This window comes from Mobula hypostoma, chromosome X1 (genome assembly GCF_963921235.1).
Source record: "Mobula hypostoma chromosome X1, sMobHyp1.1, whole genome shotgun sequence".
NCBI classification, from domain to species: Eukaryota; Metazoa; Chordata; class Chondrichthyes; order Myliobatiformes; family Myliobatidae; genus Mobula; species Mobula hypostoma.
In genome coordinates, this window is record NC_086128.1 from 8,417,317 (window position 1) to 8,434,473 (window position 17,157).

At 42.4% G+C, this 17,157-nt stretch overlaps 1 protein-coding gene across 1 annotated transcript in view; it reads right to left on the reverse strand.

Annotated features, from left to right (window-relative positions):
* The window catches only part of LOC134340321 (vasoactive intestinal polypeptide receptor-like), a 238,928-nt gene that overhangs the window by 46,278 nt on the left and 175,493 nt on the right, over window positions 1–17,157 (reverse strand). Inside the window, exon 6 of the mRNA XM_063037409.1 lies at window positions 5,588–5,717. Within this exon, the coding sequence (XP_062893479.1) occupies window positions 5,588–5,717 (130 nt within the window). The remainder of the gene's footprint in view (window positions 1–5,587; window positions 5,718–17,157) is intronic.

Consider the following 17,157-nt stretch of genomic DNA (forward strand, 5'->3'; position numbering starts at 1 on the left):
GCTACTTCTTTGGAATTGATACTATCCCTAATTTCTCTTGTCAGCCACGGGTGCACTACCTTCCTTGATTTATTCTTTTGCCAAACTGGGATGAACAATTGTTGTAGTTCATCCATGCAACCTTTAAATGCCTGCCATTGCATATCCACCGTCAATCCTTGAAGTGTCATTTGCCAGTCTATCTTAGCTAATTCATGTCTCATACCTTCAAAGTTACCCCTCTTTAAGTTCAGAACCTTTGTTTCTGAATTAACTACGTCACTCTCCATGTTAATGAAGAATTCCACCATATTATGGTCACTCTTACCCAAGGGGCCTCTCACGACAAGATCGCTAATTAACCCTTCCTCATTGCTCAAAACCCAGTCCAGAATAGCCTGCTCTCTAGTCGGTTCCTCGACATGTTGGTTCAAAAAACCATCCCGCATACATTCCAAGAAATCCTCTTCCTCAGCACCTTTACCAATTTGGTTCACCCAGTCTACATGTAGATTGAAGTCACCCATTATAACTGCTGTTCCTTTATTGCACACATTTCTAATTTCCTGTTTAATACCATCTCCGACCTCACTACTACTGTTAGGTGGCCTGTACACAACTCCCACCAGCGTCTTCTGCCCCTTAGTGTTACGCAGCTCTACCCATATCGATTCCACATCTTCCCGGCTTATGTCCTTCCTTTCTATTGCGTTAATCTCTTTTTTAACCAGCAACGCCACCCCACCTCCCCTTCCTTCGTGTCTATCCCTCCTGAATATTGAATATCCCTGAACGTTGAGCTCCCATCCCCGGTCACCCTGGAGCCATGTCTCTGTGATCCCAACTATATCATAATCATTAATAACAATCTGCACTTTCAATTCATCCACCTTATTACGAATGCTCCTTGCATTGACACATAAAGCCTTCAGGCACTCTTTTACAACTCTCTTAGCCTTTTCCGATATCTTAGAACTCATCTTGCTAATGGCTGCTCACAGGCACATGTTTAAGCAATGCCGACTAGAATGCAGTTCCGAATCTGGGGGAGAGTGGCTGCTCGGGGTGCGCGCTGCCTTTTATCGCGCGCTGCTTTTTTTTCATAACAGTGAAAACACCTTCTGTTAGCGAAAACAGAGAACTAATGTCGGTCTTTCGTAACATTGAGGTTTCGTAAAGTGAACGTTCGAAAAGCGGGGGAAACCTGTATTCTACACCTCCAGATCACATCCCTGCTCCTATACTCTATTCCTCTAGAAATGAATGCCAACATTGCATTCGCCTTCTTCACCACTGACTCAACCTGGAGGTTAACCTTTAGGGTATCCTGAACAAGGACTCCCAAGTCCCTTTCCATCTCTGCATTTTGAATTCTCTCCCCATCTAAACAATAGTCTGCCCGTTTATTTCTTCCACTAAAGTGCATGACTATACACTTTCCAACATTGTATTTCATTTGCCACTTCCTTGCCCAGTCCCCTGAACTATCTAAGCCTCTCTGTTTCCTCAACACTACCAGCTCATCCACCTATCTTTGTATCATTGGCAAATTTAGCCAAAAATCCATTAATACTGTAGTCCAAATCATTGACATACATCGTAAAAACCAGTGGTTCCAACACTGACCCCTGTGGATCTCCACTGGTAACCGGCAGCCAGCCAGAATAGGATCCCTTTATTCCCACTCTCTGTTTTCTGCCGACCAGCCAATGTTCCACCGATGCTAGTAACTTCCCTGTAATTCCACGGGCTCTTATCTTTCCAAGCAGCCTCACGTGCGGCACCTTGTCGAAGGCCTTCCGAAAATCCAAGTACACCACATCAACTGCATCTCCTTTGTCTACCCTGCTTGTAATTTCCTCAAAAAATTGCAGTAGGTTTGTCAGGCAGGATTTTCCTTTCAGGAAACCATGCTGGCTTTGGCCTATCTTGTCATGTGCCTCCAGGTACTCTGTAACCTCATCCCTAACAATCAATTTCAACAACTTCCCAACCACTGATGTCAGGCTAACAGGTCTAAAGTTTCCTTTCTGCTGCCTCCCACCCTTCTTAAATAGCTGAGTAACATTTGAAATTTTCTAGTCATCTGGTACAATGCCAGAATCTATTGATTCTTGAAAGATCATCATTAATGCCTCCACAATCTCTCCAGCTACTTCATTCAAGGATGTTGTTAAAAATTTCAGTGCACCAAACTATATGCAGCTGGTTGACAACATGCTTCAAGCATTCAAAACCATGACATGCAACATGTCACTGAAGATTCGTTTTCAGCATTCCCATTTAGAATTCTTCCCTGCAAATCTTGGCACTGTCAGTGACGAGCATGGTGTAAGGATTCACCAGGACATTGTGGTCATGGAGAACCAGTATCAGGGCAACTGGAATCCATCAATGTTGGTTGATTATTGTTGGACACTTAAGTGAAAAGCCTCAGATACTGAGTACAAATGAAAATCATCAACAGAATAGTTTTAGCTCAGTTAAACTATTGCAAAGGATCAGCACCACTATGCAATTAGATGCATTATATTCAACAAAAGTTAATTTCTTGTTTCTCCAAATTCCTATATGATACAAAAAGTCTGAAATTATATTTGTGTTGAGCTTCAAGCAGTCTATCATAACCACAAAAATTTCTGAGGAAACAGCATTTTCCAAAAAAAAAATTGTTTTCCAGTGTTATTAATGGTTGTGTGCCTTACCAGTGGAGAACACATAGGGTGCTCCCAGGACTCCTACTGAATCACTGCTGTTATTGATATACATGGAGTTAGTTAGCCCGGACTTTATTTCAAAGTTGGTAGATGACACGAAACCCAGCATTCAGGGAGGGGATTAATGACAGACCTCAAGAAGACATGACAAACTGTTGAAATGGGCAAACTCACAGCAAATGAAATGTAATGTGGAAAATGTGAAATGATACATTTTGCGGGTAGAGATAAAATGAACTAAGTGGTATGGTTAAAGGGCAGAAGGAAAAAGAGAAGCTGTATTAACCAATAGCGTATCTAGGAAGGTAGCAGGACAAGTTGAGGTGATTATTGAAAAGCCTTGTGGGATCATTGGTTGTAGTTATATGGCGGATGGTACAAAAGCAAGGAAGTGATAAAGCACTGGCTGGTCCCCATCTATCTGAAGTCTATTGAGCACTAAGTTTAATGTGGAGGCAAATGCTTAGTTATCAAATCAAATCCGGGTATTTCTGAACCAGAAATCATGGATGAACTGAGATATCCACTCCTTACTGAATTTAGGACTACGGCCTACAAATCGAGTGACCTTGACCTACACAAGAAATCAGGGATCTCAAGACACAATATTTTAAGTGAGTTGGCATTATCTGGGAGAAATTCCAGCTTATTATTAAAGATTTTAAAAAATGTTAAATGCAGACACTGCATTTGGTGCTGAAGCTGGGTCAGTTATATTAAGAGCTGTGCTTCACCAAAACATCGTTCCTGTGTAAAGACTGCAGAGTCAAAGTTCAGTTTGGCAGATAACTGGATATCTTTTTTTATACTGTACACCTTATTGAGCACAAACCGAAAATTTTGTCTGTCCTGCGTTCTTCTCCCCAACACATGCAGTGTTGACTCAGGTCACTTTCTGCGTCCTCCGTGTCACCCTGATCTGTAGCCATCGCAGCAAAGAGCTGAGCATTAGGCAGACTTTCATCCCACAAAGATACCGAGTTTCATTTTAGAACTAAATTCATTGGTGGTTGTGTGTTTCATGGGAGAATGTGAATCACAATCGCAAAATAATAACGTAGCACACTGCCATTTGTATTGTATACTTTAATGTAGGAAAAACTCCCAAAAGCAAAAGACGACTGAATGGTGGAACAGACATGGTAGGCCGAATGGCCTAATTCTGCTCCCATATCTTACATCTTATCTAAAATCCCCTTGCGGGCTATGGGCCAAGCGCTGGGAAACAGGATAAGCATGAATATAAATCGTGGTTGGCATGGACAAGTATGGGCTAATGGGCTTTCTTCTGTGTTGTACAACTTAATGACAATGAGTGAACTCCCTCTCTAAACTAACAGGGAGACAGTACTACTTCCTTTTTGGAAGCTTGACTTCCTGACCTTCCCCAATTACTTGTGCCTACGGACGCCAATTAAATTGCTCCCTCCCTCCTCAATGTTGGATCCTAAAAACTATATGCTGCTGGGTTCACAATTAAAGTCATTTCAGTACAGTATGAAAATTTTACATTGTTCCGTAATACATCTCCAGTGCCTCAAGATGACAATAGCTTGCTGGGCCCTGAAATGGGTGTTGCAGTCTGGGTTCTGCCAAAGGAAGAAATTACCAGGAATTTACAGGAAAAGATTCAAAGCTTCCTTGAAAGCATGCAATGTCCCCACTGGCTTCTGAGAGTATCTCTACCCAAAGCAGAGAAAGAATATTTGTTATGGTATATAGAACTACAGGCCATGCATCAGGAGCATATGGAGATTCTACATAAGTGGTTGAACAAAAGAACCACCTTACAAACTACCCTGTTTCCTTTGGCTACCCCTTCCCATCTGTGGGCGAGTCCACATTGCCCTCATCAGGCACCTCAGAAGCAGCAAAACCAGAGTGGAAGCAAGTAATCCTTGACCCTGAGGGATCGCCCAAGAAGAAGAAGCCCAGTCCGTATCTTTGAGATGGAGACTCTGTGAAATTAATCCTGTGTGGCCTAAGTATTTGATGAAAAATGTACATAGAAACAATGAAAAGGATGTTGTATCAATCTCTAATGTCTGTTTCCTGTTTCATAGAAAACACAAAAAAAAATCATGGAAACATAGAAAATCTACAGCACAATACAGGCCCTTCGGCCCACAATGCTGTGCCGAACATGTACTTACTTTAGAAATTACCTAGGGTTACCCATACAGACATCCCACCCTACAAAAACTCATTTCAGGGAGGCAGCATCAGCAATTTGCGGGAGACTCCCGGAACTTCCGGGAGAGGTGGGATGTCTGCAATAGAGTTGCTCCTTAGCAGCTGGCCAGCTAGTTTAAATAACGTTAGCTATGCTAATGAACGAATGACACCTGTTAAACTCACCTCAACATGTCTTTTACATTTTAACCCACCATGGGCAATAGAAAAGTCACTGTTGCAAACAGTGCAGCGAGCAACACTGTCATTATTTTTGACCCCTATTAGGCAGGGGTACACTTTATTGTAGTCTGGGGTGACGTACGTTTTATATTTTCGTTTTTTGGAACACTCTGCCATGGCTCTCTCGCGCTCTCTCTCTCTCTCGTGGTCGCTCTTGTGCTCGCTCTCTCTCGCTTGCTTTCTCTCTCAAAAAAATTGATTTCCGGGACACTTTATATAATTTGTGGGCATCAGGGAGCCACTATTAATATGCGGGAGACTCCCGGAACTTCCGGGAGAGGTGCGATGACTGCCCATAGCCCTCTATTTTTCTAAGCTCCACGTACCAGAACAACAAATATTACAAAACTGACCTTGATTCTCTGTTGTTTTAATTTAAGCTGAGTACTAAGAACAGGATCTCTTGTGCAATTGCCTATGAAGTTTCTGTACATAGTGACGGTGGCTTTACCTGGGGATGGTGAGCTCTTGCTTACCGTGGAGAGGGTGCACTGGTCAGAGTCATTGTCAAACAGCACCCTATCCTTCATCAACACAGCGATGGCTCTCAGAATGAAGGACATAAATAAGTTCATGTGGATGTAGTTCCTGGTGCAGTGTAGTTTCCTGTGTTAAACCAAAAGTTAAACAACAGAAGATACCATGCAATTAGAAGTAAATACATCAAGCCCAAGAAGTTAAATATCTCACCTGTAATTCATTTAACTCATTCTCCCAAGCTGCTTGTTGCATTTCCCAGTGGTATCTGCAGCATTCTCACCATATCCCTCAACTCCCATTCCTTAACAATCCTGAAGACCATAGACCTGATACTTGGGGGAGGTGGAAATGAGCAGAGTTCTTGATTGTTCCTGTGGCCACGAAGGAGGGAGATCTTGTGACACATGGCATGTGATTAACAAAGCAACACTTACAACACTCTAGAGGAACTCAGCAGGTCGGGCAGCATCCGTGGAAACGATGAGTTGACGTTTCAGGCCGGAACCCTTCGTCAGGACTGAAGAGGGAAGGGGCAGAGGCCCTATAAAGAAGGTGGGGGGGAGGGTGGGAAGGAGAAGGCTGGTAGGTTCCCGGAGAAAAACCAGTGAGGGGAAAGATAAAGGGGTGGGGGAAGGGAGGCAGGGAGGTGATAGGCAGGAAAGGTGAAGAAGGAATAGGGGAAAACACAATGGGTAGTAGAAGGAGGCGGAACCATGAGGGAGGTGGTAGGCAGCTGGGGGAGGGGGCAGAGTGACATAGGGATAGAGGAAGGGAGGGGGAGGGAATTACTGGAAGTTGGAGAATTCTATGTTCATACCAAGGGGCTGGAGACTACCTAGACGGTATATGAGGTGTTGCTCCTCCATCCCGAGTTTAGCCTCATCATGGCAGTAGAGGAGGCCATGTATGGACATATCCAAATGGGAATGTGAAGCAGAGTTGAAGTGGGTTGCAACCTGGAGATCCTGTATTGTGTTGTCCGGTTGGCGGAACTGGTACTCACACTTAATAACTTCTCTTTTGGCTCTTCCCACTTTCTTCAGACCAAGGGTGTAGCTATGGGCACTCACATGGGCCCCAGCTACACCTGCCTCTTTGTTAGTTATGTGGAACAGTCTATGCTCCAAACCTATTCTGGTACTGCTCCCCAACTTTTCCTTCGGTACATTGACAACTACATTGGTGCTGCTTCCTGCACCCATGCTGAGCTCGTCAATTTCATCGACTTTACTTCAAACTTCCACCCAGCCCTCAAATTCACTTGGTCTATCTCAGACACTTCTCTCCCCTTTCTCGATCTCTCGGTCTCCATCTCTGGAGACAGATGGTCCACTGACATCTTCTACAAGCCCATTGACTCTCATAACTACCTCAACTATATCTCTTCCCACCCCGTCACATGCAAAAATGCCATTCCCTATTCCCAGTTCCTCCGTCTCTGCTGCATCTGCTCCCAGGATGAGGTTTTCCGTTCCAGGACATCTCAAATGTCCTCTATCTTTAAGGATCATGGTTTCCCTTCTGCTGTCATCAATGATGCTCTCACCCACAGCTCCTCCACTTCCCGCACTTCAGCCCTCACCCCATCCTCCCACCACCACAACAGGGACAGAGTTCCCCTTGTCCTCACCTACCACCCCACCAGCCTGCGGATCCAGCACATTATCCTCCGCAACTTCCGCCACCTTCAACAGGACCCCACCACTAAGCAGATCTTTCCCTCTCCACCCCTCTCTGCTTTCCCCAGGGATTGGTCCCTCCGCGACTCCCTGATCCACATGGATCCCCACCCAGCACTTATCCCTGTAAGCACAAGTGCCACACCTGTCCCTACACCTCCTCTCCTGTCACCATTCAGGGCCCCAAACAGTCCTTCCAGGTGAGGCAACACTTCACTTGTGAGTCTGTTGGGGTCATCTATTGCATCCGGTGCTCCCGGTGCGGCCTCCTCTACATCGGTGAAACCCGACGCAGATTGGGGGACCACTTTGTCAAGCACCTCCGCTCCGTCCGCCACAACAGACAGGATCTCCCGGTAGCCACACACTTCAACTCTGCTTCACATTCCCATTTGGATATGTCCATACATGGCCTCTTCTACTGCCATGATGAAGCTAAACTCAAGTTGGAGGAGCAAAACCTCACATACCGTCTGGGTAGTCTCCAGCCCCTTGGTATGAACATTGAATTCTCCAACTTCCGGTAATTTTCTCCCCCTCCTGTCCCCCATCCCAGTTTCACTCTGCCCCCTCCCCCAGCTGCCTATCACCTCCCTCATGGTTCTGCCTCCTTCTACTACCCATTGTGTTTTCCCCTATTCCTTCTTCACCTTTCCTGCCTTTCCCCTCCCCCACCCCTTTATCTTTCCCCTTACTGGTTTTTCACCTGGAACCTACCAGCCTTCTCCTTCCCACCCTCCCCCCACCTTCTTTATAGGGCCTCTGCCCCTTCCCTCTTCAGTCCTGACGAAGGGTTCCGGCCCGAGACGGTGACTCATCGTTTCCATGGATGCTGCCCGACCTGCTGAGTTCCTCCAGTGTGTTGTGAGTGTTGCTTTGACCCCAGCATCTGCAGATTATTTTGTGGTTATGTGATTAACGAATGTACCATGGACAACTCTTGGCCAAATGGGATGTCTGGCTCTATCCAAATATGCCACAGCTGGACCAGAAGCAGGCACATCTTCATCAGTTTCAGAAGTTTGCATTTTCACAAATCTGTCCCTCACATATATCTCAGCCCTATCGAGGATTGGCTTCCTCAATATCTAAAAATGTCAGCACCCTCTACAAAACTAGAATTAAAAACGTATTATGTGGACAAAGAACTCTCAAAATATCCCATAGCCCCAGGATCTAGATAATGCAGCGATCAGTGTGGTCAAACACTTGGTGAAGGTTTGGACTAAACACCTGCCTTCGCAAAGAAAATCTAGAAATTGGTTGGGCTCAGTTGCTGAAAGGAAGGATATTGCATGAGATTAAATTTTATTCAAGACGTGTTTATAGAAGCTAATGCTACTAATTTAGAATCAAACCTTTTTCTCAGTTTAGAAAATCAATAACGCCAATCTGATAATCAGGATTTAGATTCTCAAGTAAAGATTGCCTTTTTGCTATTCCAGTGATACTTATAACTGATCATGGTCTTGTCTACGGAGAATGGTTCCACTGCAGTTAGCAGGCTGATGCTTTAGCTACAGATCTATCTAAGAGCTGCTTAACTTGTTTATTAAGAGCACATCCACCACTACATCCAGATTAAGCTTTCGCTTAAATATATTAAAGTCTAAAGAAGAGTGAATTAATCAAATCAACCAATCTTAATGTGACAATGAATAACAGACACTGATTATCCATTTAGCTTCATATATTAAAGAGATCAGTGAAGAAATACAATACTCACACAAACAGATGAATGAATTTCCAGATACCAATTCAGTCATTCTTGAGATGGAAATGAAGGATATATTTGAGATATAAAGTTAAAATATGCACAAAACATGACAAAACATGCACTAATGTTGAAAAGGTTTTACAAAGAAAACATGATCATTTCAAAGTGCAAAATGAAAATTATACTACATTGTGTGACAGTGTAGAGAAGTGTACGTTTATGCACTTTGGTAGAAGGAGTAAAGGTGCAGGCTATTTTCTAAATGAGGAGAGAATTCAGAAATCAGAAGTACAAAGGGGACTTCGGAATCCTCATGCAGATTCCCTAAAGGTTAACTTCACAGCCACAAGCATCCCCACCATTAAGGGTATCTTCAAAAGGAACCTTTTTTAAAGGACCCTCACCATCACATGCCCTTCTTTCATTACTACTATCAGAGAGGAGGTACAGGAGCCTAAAAATAAATCTCACAGTAGTATGTGGTGACATATATGTACTTTGATAATAAATTTACATGGAAGTTTTGAACTTTGAAGACGCACACTCAATGTTTTAGGAGCAGCTGTTTCCCCCAGCCATTGGATTTCTGAATGGTCCAAAAACCGATGAAAACTACCTCACTATTCCTCTTTTGCACTATTTATTGATTTATTTTTCATTGTAATTTACAGCTATTTTTATGTCTGTGGCATGGGCTGTCAAATCAATCCAGAGGTGAGGCTTGTACTTTTGGCAGGAAGGCCTTAGCAGTGTGCTGGACCGCTCTGATCAAGAGCAAGCTTCTGTGCTCAAGGAGCCATGTCTGGTAGGTAAATATTTTTGAAATCATTCTTCAACAACACAAGTATTTGTTAATTGTTATTAAAGATCTGTCAAGGCCTGTGATTGCCACAGATATTCGAGATCACTGATGGTTTTGACAGCCCCATGTTGTGTATGACATGCTGCTGTTGCCTCAGAGGTAGTTATCTGTTCTTCTCGACTCATTCCACCGAGATGCAGCACTGAGCGTCATGGGAAGTCATTCCTGCCCGTGGCCATCAAACTTTACAACTCCTCCCTTGGAGGGTCAGACACCCTGAGCCAATAGGCTGGTCCTGGACTTATTTCCTGGCATAATTTACATATTACTATTTAACTATTTATGGTTTTATTACTATTTAATTATTTATGGTGCAACTGTAACGAAAACCAATTTCCCCCAGGATCAATAAAGTATGACTATGACTTCTGCCCAGCAGTCTCCTTTGCTCTTGTAGGTGAAAATTTCCTGCTAATTATTCTATGGATGTTAGTCGCATTAATGGTGCAACAGCAGCACAGACGGAATATGAAATTTGGTATAAACCCATCCAACCTCTCTTGAATTTACTCAAGCCTGTTATAGTTTGGAATTCTGAATGAGACACAAGAGGTTGCAGATGCCAGAACTGGGAACAACAAACAATCTGTTGGAGCAACTCAGTGGGTTGAGCAGCATCCGTGAGAGGAAAGAAATGTTGACGGTTTGAGTCCAAACCTTGCATTGGACCAATGCAGAGTTAGCTTCAACCCTAAATTCCTTTCCCTCCATGGATGCTCCTCAATCTGCTGAGTTCCTCCAGCAAATTGTCTGTTGTTTTGAAATCTAAAGTTTCACTGTTCTCCAAGTGAGTAAATTTCTTCTAACCTCTGCCCTGATTTTGATTCCATGACCTCTGGCTCAAGACAACCCCACCAGGAAAAACATTGACTCATTTATCCTGGCAATTTGGTATGTTTCAATGAGATCCGATATTCATGCTCATAGTATCACTTCTGTGAGGGAACATTGTGTTCTGAAGCAGTACAAATTTGTAGTTAAAGCTGTTCTGTGTTGTTTAGTGTCCTGCAGATATATTTTGCAAGCACAGGCATGTTAACTAGGACTGTGACTCAACGTTGGTCTGGAATTTAAATCAGAAAATTATGTGCATTCTCATAAGGACACCACTGCACGTATTGTACCAAGGCCTGACATTCCACTACTGTGCCAAGAACATGCAGAAGGTTTGATGCACCTTCTGGGTTATTTGGTCATTATCACATTGCTCTATTAATCATGTCTCAGCATGCATCTTGGTGGCTGTGCTTCTAATGTTGCTCGGTGTTGCAGTGATTACACTTCAAATAGTATTTAATTGAATGCCGAATGCTTTATGGCATCCTGATTTCATAATACGTACAAATCTTCTCTATAAATGGATTTGTAAGTAACTTGGCACCAGAAATGACCAGATTATCAATTGTTCATATGCCTAAGGACTGACAATCATCAGTTTTTGTTAGTTGCTTCCTTTTTTTGTCCTGATTAAGTATTCATGCCTATTTTCATTAGATCCTTTGTGTTGTCCTGGCAGCATATTTCCATAAGGTTAGGTTAACTATATTGTTTTTTGGAGCCTCACGGGTGTGACGCTCTCTATTATTCCTAAATTTGGATGGACTGTTTGATGTTTCCTTTGCTATTTTAACACAGGTATAATAGCTGTGTAAATACTGTCAGGTTCACTGAGTCTTACCGGACTAAAGATCGGGAGATAGGAGTTCAAACTCTGCCAGGACTGCTTGGGAATTTAAATTCAACTTAAATAAAATGTGAAAATAAAAGTCAGTGTCTGGAATTGTCAGATTATGGTGATAAACCTGAAATCCTTTAGGAAAAGAAGCAAGTCTAGTTTATATGTGTACTCATGTAAGGAATTCTTAACTTTGTAAATTGAGGACTATGGCAAATGACATGGAAAATGAGATGACATTAGCCATGACCATATTGAATGATGCCGCAGACTTTAGGGACTAGATAGAAAATGGCTGCTCCTATTTTCTTCGATCTTTATGTAGCTAACTGCTACGAGACATCTGCTTCCTTCAGATTGTTCCACCATTCTGACAGATTCTGGACAGTTTGTACTCTAAACCCTATTTTGGTTCGCTATCCTTTAAAAATCTTACCCCCCAAAATAATCATCGTTCAATTTATCCATCAATGCATGCTTTGAAATGTTCAGTTCACCTCCAAGCACCAGTCAGCGAAGGAAGCAGGACAAGATTTCTATTCAGTACCTTGAGTATGGGCACTAAATGCTGTCTTTTCACTGTCGCATAAATCCTTAGCTAAATTAAAACAAACATGCAAGATTCTCAGCAGAAGCAGTGATCAATGAGAGAAGCTAGTGATGTTCTCTGAGGAACCCTAGGGCTTTCATCAATAATCAGGTTCAAATCTGTGACGTATTTGCACTCATTAAAAGTCCATCTGCTTTTATTACATCAATAAAGCACAGGGCAGCAGAACTAAATTTAACTTAATATCGCTTGTGTGCATGAGGCATGTGTGTTAGCGATTGCAAATGTAGGTGCTATGTGTGTGGTGAACCGTAACATATCCCTTGCATTAGTAAATTAAAGGTTTCATTAAAATGGATTTTATAAATTTAGTTCCATCTCTGGTCATTTATGCTTGGGGAAAATGATTTCCAATAGATTCATAATACTATTTACAGACCATTATAAAATTGACTCCAATATGTTTTATTTGACTGTTTCTGTTCGTTATATGGTAAAAGCACTTTGCTGCATTAACAATATAAAGCTCACTACTGCTGCTTCTTATTTTTCCTCTTCTCGAGAATTCTGATAGATTTTCCTTAGATTTATAGATTTCCTTATAATAGATTTTCCTCTTTAGTGTTAGGTTCTAAGTTGAAGGTCTGGGGTCTGAACAAACCTGCTGTCATCTTCAGTTTAGTAACCATCTGCAAGCATCACTAAGTTATTTAGTCATCACTGTGTGCCTTGCTCATAAAGCCACAGAGAGATACAGGACTGAAACAGCCTTTCAGCACCCCCCCTCCAAGTCAACACTGATTCTACTCATTTATTTTGAGGCCCCCGTCAGTCAGGGTTGATCGTGGATGTTGTGTTCTAGCTGTCTATGTGATATGTGAGCCAGGACAGCACAATATGGAGAGCACGCTGTTGCTCATGTAGCAGGCTCCCCCTCTCCATGCATCTGATGAATCCAAAGGAACAGCAGAGACTGACACAGTTTGGCACCAGCAGCATTGCAGAGGTTGCCAGTCAGCGTTGAACTCAATGTAGGACTGTCTTAGGACCTCCAGCTCTGGATTTTTCCCTCAGGATTTACTCCTGAAGCCTTTCCCACGAGTGGGTATAGCTGCAAGGCAGTGGAGGTTTGAGATCAGAGTTTTCCTTCTCCCGGATCAGCTGATAGGCGCTATCGGCCCAAAGCTCATTTCTGATAATCCTACATCAATCTGTAGAGATACTTCTCTACCAAAGGAGGAGTAAGGTGCTCTTTCCCTCTGCTGGCCTGCAGGTCACCCTTGGGCAAGGCGTAGCAGCTGCTTAGCAAAATTCCCCCCAACCCTCTGGAAACAGGGTCACATGAAGCCATGGGAGCAGGTGATGGCTGGTCGTACGAGCAGCTGCTACATATGACAAGTCCTAGTTATGCGACCACTGACACCAGGCAGACAATCTCTGAAGAGCATTGATAATGGCTGGGGTCACCCGCCTTGTAAAGACACTGTCTAGAAGAAAGCAATGGTAAACCACTTCTGTAGAAAAACTTGCCAAGAACAATCATGAACATGGAAAGACCACAATCGCCCATGTCATACAACATAGCACATAATGAACGAACGAACGACATTAATCTGAATTTTAATTCTGTCCACATTTCCATCAACTCTATACCTATTCTACCACTGATTTACAGTGGCCAGTTAACCTACCAATCTTCACATCTTTAGGATATGGGAGTCAAGCAGAGCACCAGGGAGAAACCCTTGCAATCAGTGGGACAATGTGCAAACACTGACTGAAACTCCAATGCCCTTGAACGGAAAATCCTACAAAAAGTAATGGATACAGCTCAGTCCATTATGGGTAAAGCCCTCACCATCACTGAGCGCATCCACATGAAATGTTGTCACAGGAAAGCCGCATCTGTCATCAGGGACCCCACCACCCAGGCCATGCTCTCTTCTCACTGCTACCATCAAGAAGGTGGTACAGGAGACGCAGGACCCACACAGCAAGTTCAGGGACAATTATTACCCCTCAACCATCAAGCTCTTGAACTAAAGGGGATAACTTCACTCAACATCACTTGCCCCATCACTGAACTGTTCCCACAACCTATGGACTCACTTTCAAGGGCTCTTCACCTCATGTTCTTGATATTTTTATGGCTGAATTATTCATTGTTATTATTACTTTTCTGTTTGTATTTGCACAGTTTGTTGTATTTTGCTCTGCACATTGGCTGTCCACCCTGTTGGTGCAGTCTTTCATTGATTCTATTACGGTTTATTGAGTTTACTGGCAGTGTTGTATATAGTAATGGACTGAGTATATTCAGGAATTGTTTGAAGACAATCAAGGTGAAAAACCAGAAATTATGAAAAATGTTGAAGGTCCAAGTATTTTAAAATCTGAAGTTCGTAATACAATAAATAAGATGAAGAAAGGAAAGGAATTAGTAATAGAACAAATTATCACCCTTAAAGATTACGGAATTGAAAAACTTACTGATTTAATCAATGACATTTATGAGACTGGAATAATACCAGAAGAGATGAAAAAAATCAGTATTTATCACTCTTCCTAAGAAAGCTGGAGCAATAGAATGTGAATTACATAGGACCATAAGTTTAATGAGTCATATCACCAAGATACTTCTAAGAATTTTGATGACAAGAGCTAAAGGTAAGATACACGCTGAAATAGGTAAAGAACAATGTGGTTTTATGAAAGACAAAGGTACAAGAAACGCAATATTGATGTTAAAGATATGATCAGAACGAGCTATTCAAGTGCAAAAAGATTTGTTTGTTTGTTTTATCAACTCCACAAAAGCATTTGATAAAGTGAAGCACAATAAGTTATTAGAAATATTACAGAAAATTCTAGATCTAGATTCGAAAGACCTCTGCCTAATCAGAAAACTGTACTGGGAACAAACTGCCACTGTAAGAATAGATGCAGAAGTGAGTCAGTTTACGAAAATCAAACAGGCATTAGACAAGGGTGTGTTTTCTCCCCTGATTTATTTAATGTGTACAGTGAAACAATATTACAAAAAATAAGAGACATCTTGGGAACCAAAGTTGGCGGTGAAAACATCAATAATTTCAGATATGCAGATGACACTGTGTTAATTGCAAGTACGGAGGAAGAACTACAAAACTTAATTGATATAATTGTTGAAGAAAGTGCAAAAATGGGTCTATCTATCAATTGCAAAAAGACAGAATGTATGGTGATATCCAGAAAGAAGGAGAATCCTATCTGCAGGCTGAGAATAAATGGGGAAGACATAAAACAAGTACAGAACTTTTGCTACTTAGGAAGTTGGGTGACATCAGATGGCAGGTGTGACATGGACATCAAAAGAAGAATAGGGATGGCAAAAGACACCTTTACGAGAATGAGGAGTATACTGACCAATACTAAACTAGGCATGACAACCCGCCTCAGAGTACTGAAATGTTACGTTTATCCAGTTATGTTATATGGCTCAGGATGTTGGACAATATTTGGTAACATGAGGAAACGAATTGAAGCAACAGAGATGTGGTTTTTGTGGAGGATGGAAAGAATATCATGGATGAAACAAATATCTAACGAGGATGTCATGAACAGAGCAAACACAAAAAGAGAAATAATGTATGAGAACATGAAAAGGCAATGTCACTTCATTGGACATGTGATTAGGAAAGAGGAGTTAGAATGCACGGTAATTATGGGAAAGATTGAAGGGAAGAAAGCAAGAGGAAGACAAAGACAAATGATGATGGAGACAGCAGCCAGAGAACTGGAAATGAATACCAATGAATTGATCCACTTGACCCAAAACAGGAGTGTGTGGGCCATGGCAGTCAAAGCTCAAACTGGGCATGGCACCTGATGATGATGATGATGATGTATATAGCGACATGTATATACTTTGATAATAAATTTACTTTGAACTTTTGAACTTTGAATATGCAAGTCACTTGGTTATATGGCTGCAAACAAGCTACAGGCCTCATTTGAATCTGGCAGGGCAGCTGCAGTAACAGAGCGACCATAGGGGAGTTGAGGCACTGGCAGCAGCTGTAACGCTAATAGGCCAACATTGTGACAATGTGCTGGTGAGGTGTGATGGGGAACAGATGGGGCAAAACATGGCGAGGGTGAGGGAGGGGGGTCAGGACAAACACAAGCAAGCTGCAGTAGCTGCTGGGTTCAATGTTCAGTGTCCCCAAAAATGTGTCCAAGGTGGGTGGTTGGTAAAATAGGTTGGAGAAATTGGACGTAAAACAGGGAACTCTAGAAACTCTCAGCAGGTCAATCAGTATCTATGGAGAGCAAAGTAGGGTTAATACATCTGATTAATGAACTTTCATCAGAACTAGGTGATATTAGAAAACAAGCTGGTTTTAAGATGCAGAAAAAGGGAGGGGTGGAGCTGACAGGGGGCATGTTTTGGATAGGGAGTAGAATGAATGAGTCTGAATGGCACAAGTAGTGGTGGTGTGGCAGGGGGGATAATGCTTGTTAGTCATTACTAGCATGTCAGAAATGTGTGAATAAGGTCATAAAAGAGGAGAAAAAAAGAGAATACTGGAATTGAGCAATACCATACTCTGCACTGAAACAAAAGAGAATGCTGGGAACACTCACAAACAGGAGAAAATCTGCAGATGCTGGAAATCCGAGCAGCACACACAAGAAATGCTGGAGGAACTCAGCAGGTCAGGCAGCATCTATGGAAAAGAGTACACAGTCAATGTTTTGGACCCAAAACATCGACTGTTTACTCTTTTCCATAGATGCTGCCTGACCTGCTGAGTTCCTGCAGCATTTTGTGTGTGTGCTGTTGGAAACATTCAGCTGGTCAGCCAGCATCTGTGGAGACAGACACACACAGAGTTAACCTCAAGGCTGTCAACCTTACATTAAAACTGATCAGTTCTGCCACCAACTAGAAAGACTGGTTATCTGAAGTTATTGAATTTAGTGGTGGGTCCTGAGGGATCCAAGAGGAGATACTGTTCCTACAGTGTATGTTGCGCGTCATTGAAACAGTGTGGGAAGCCAAAGATGAAGGAATTAGAGAGAAAAGTGATAAATAACTGGA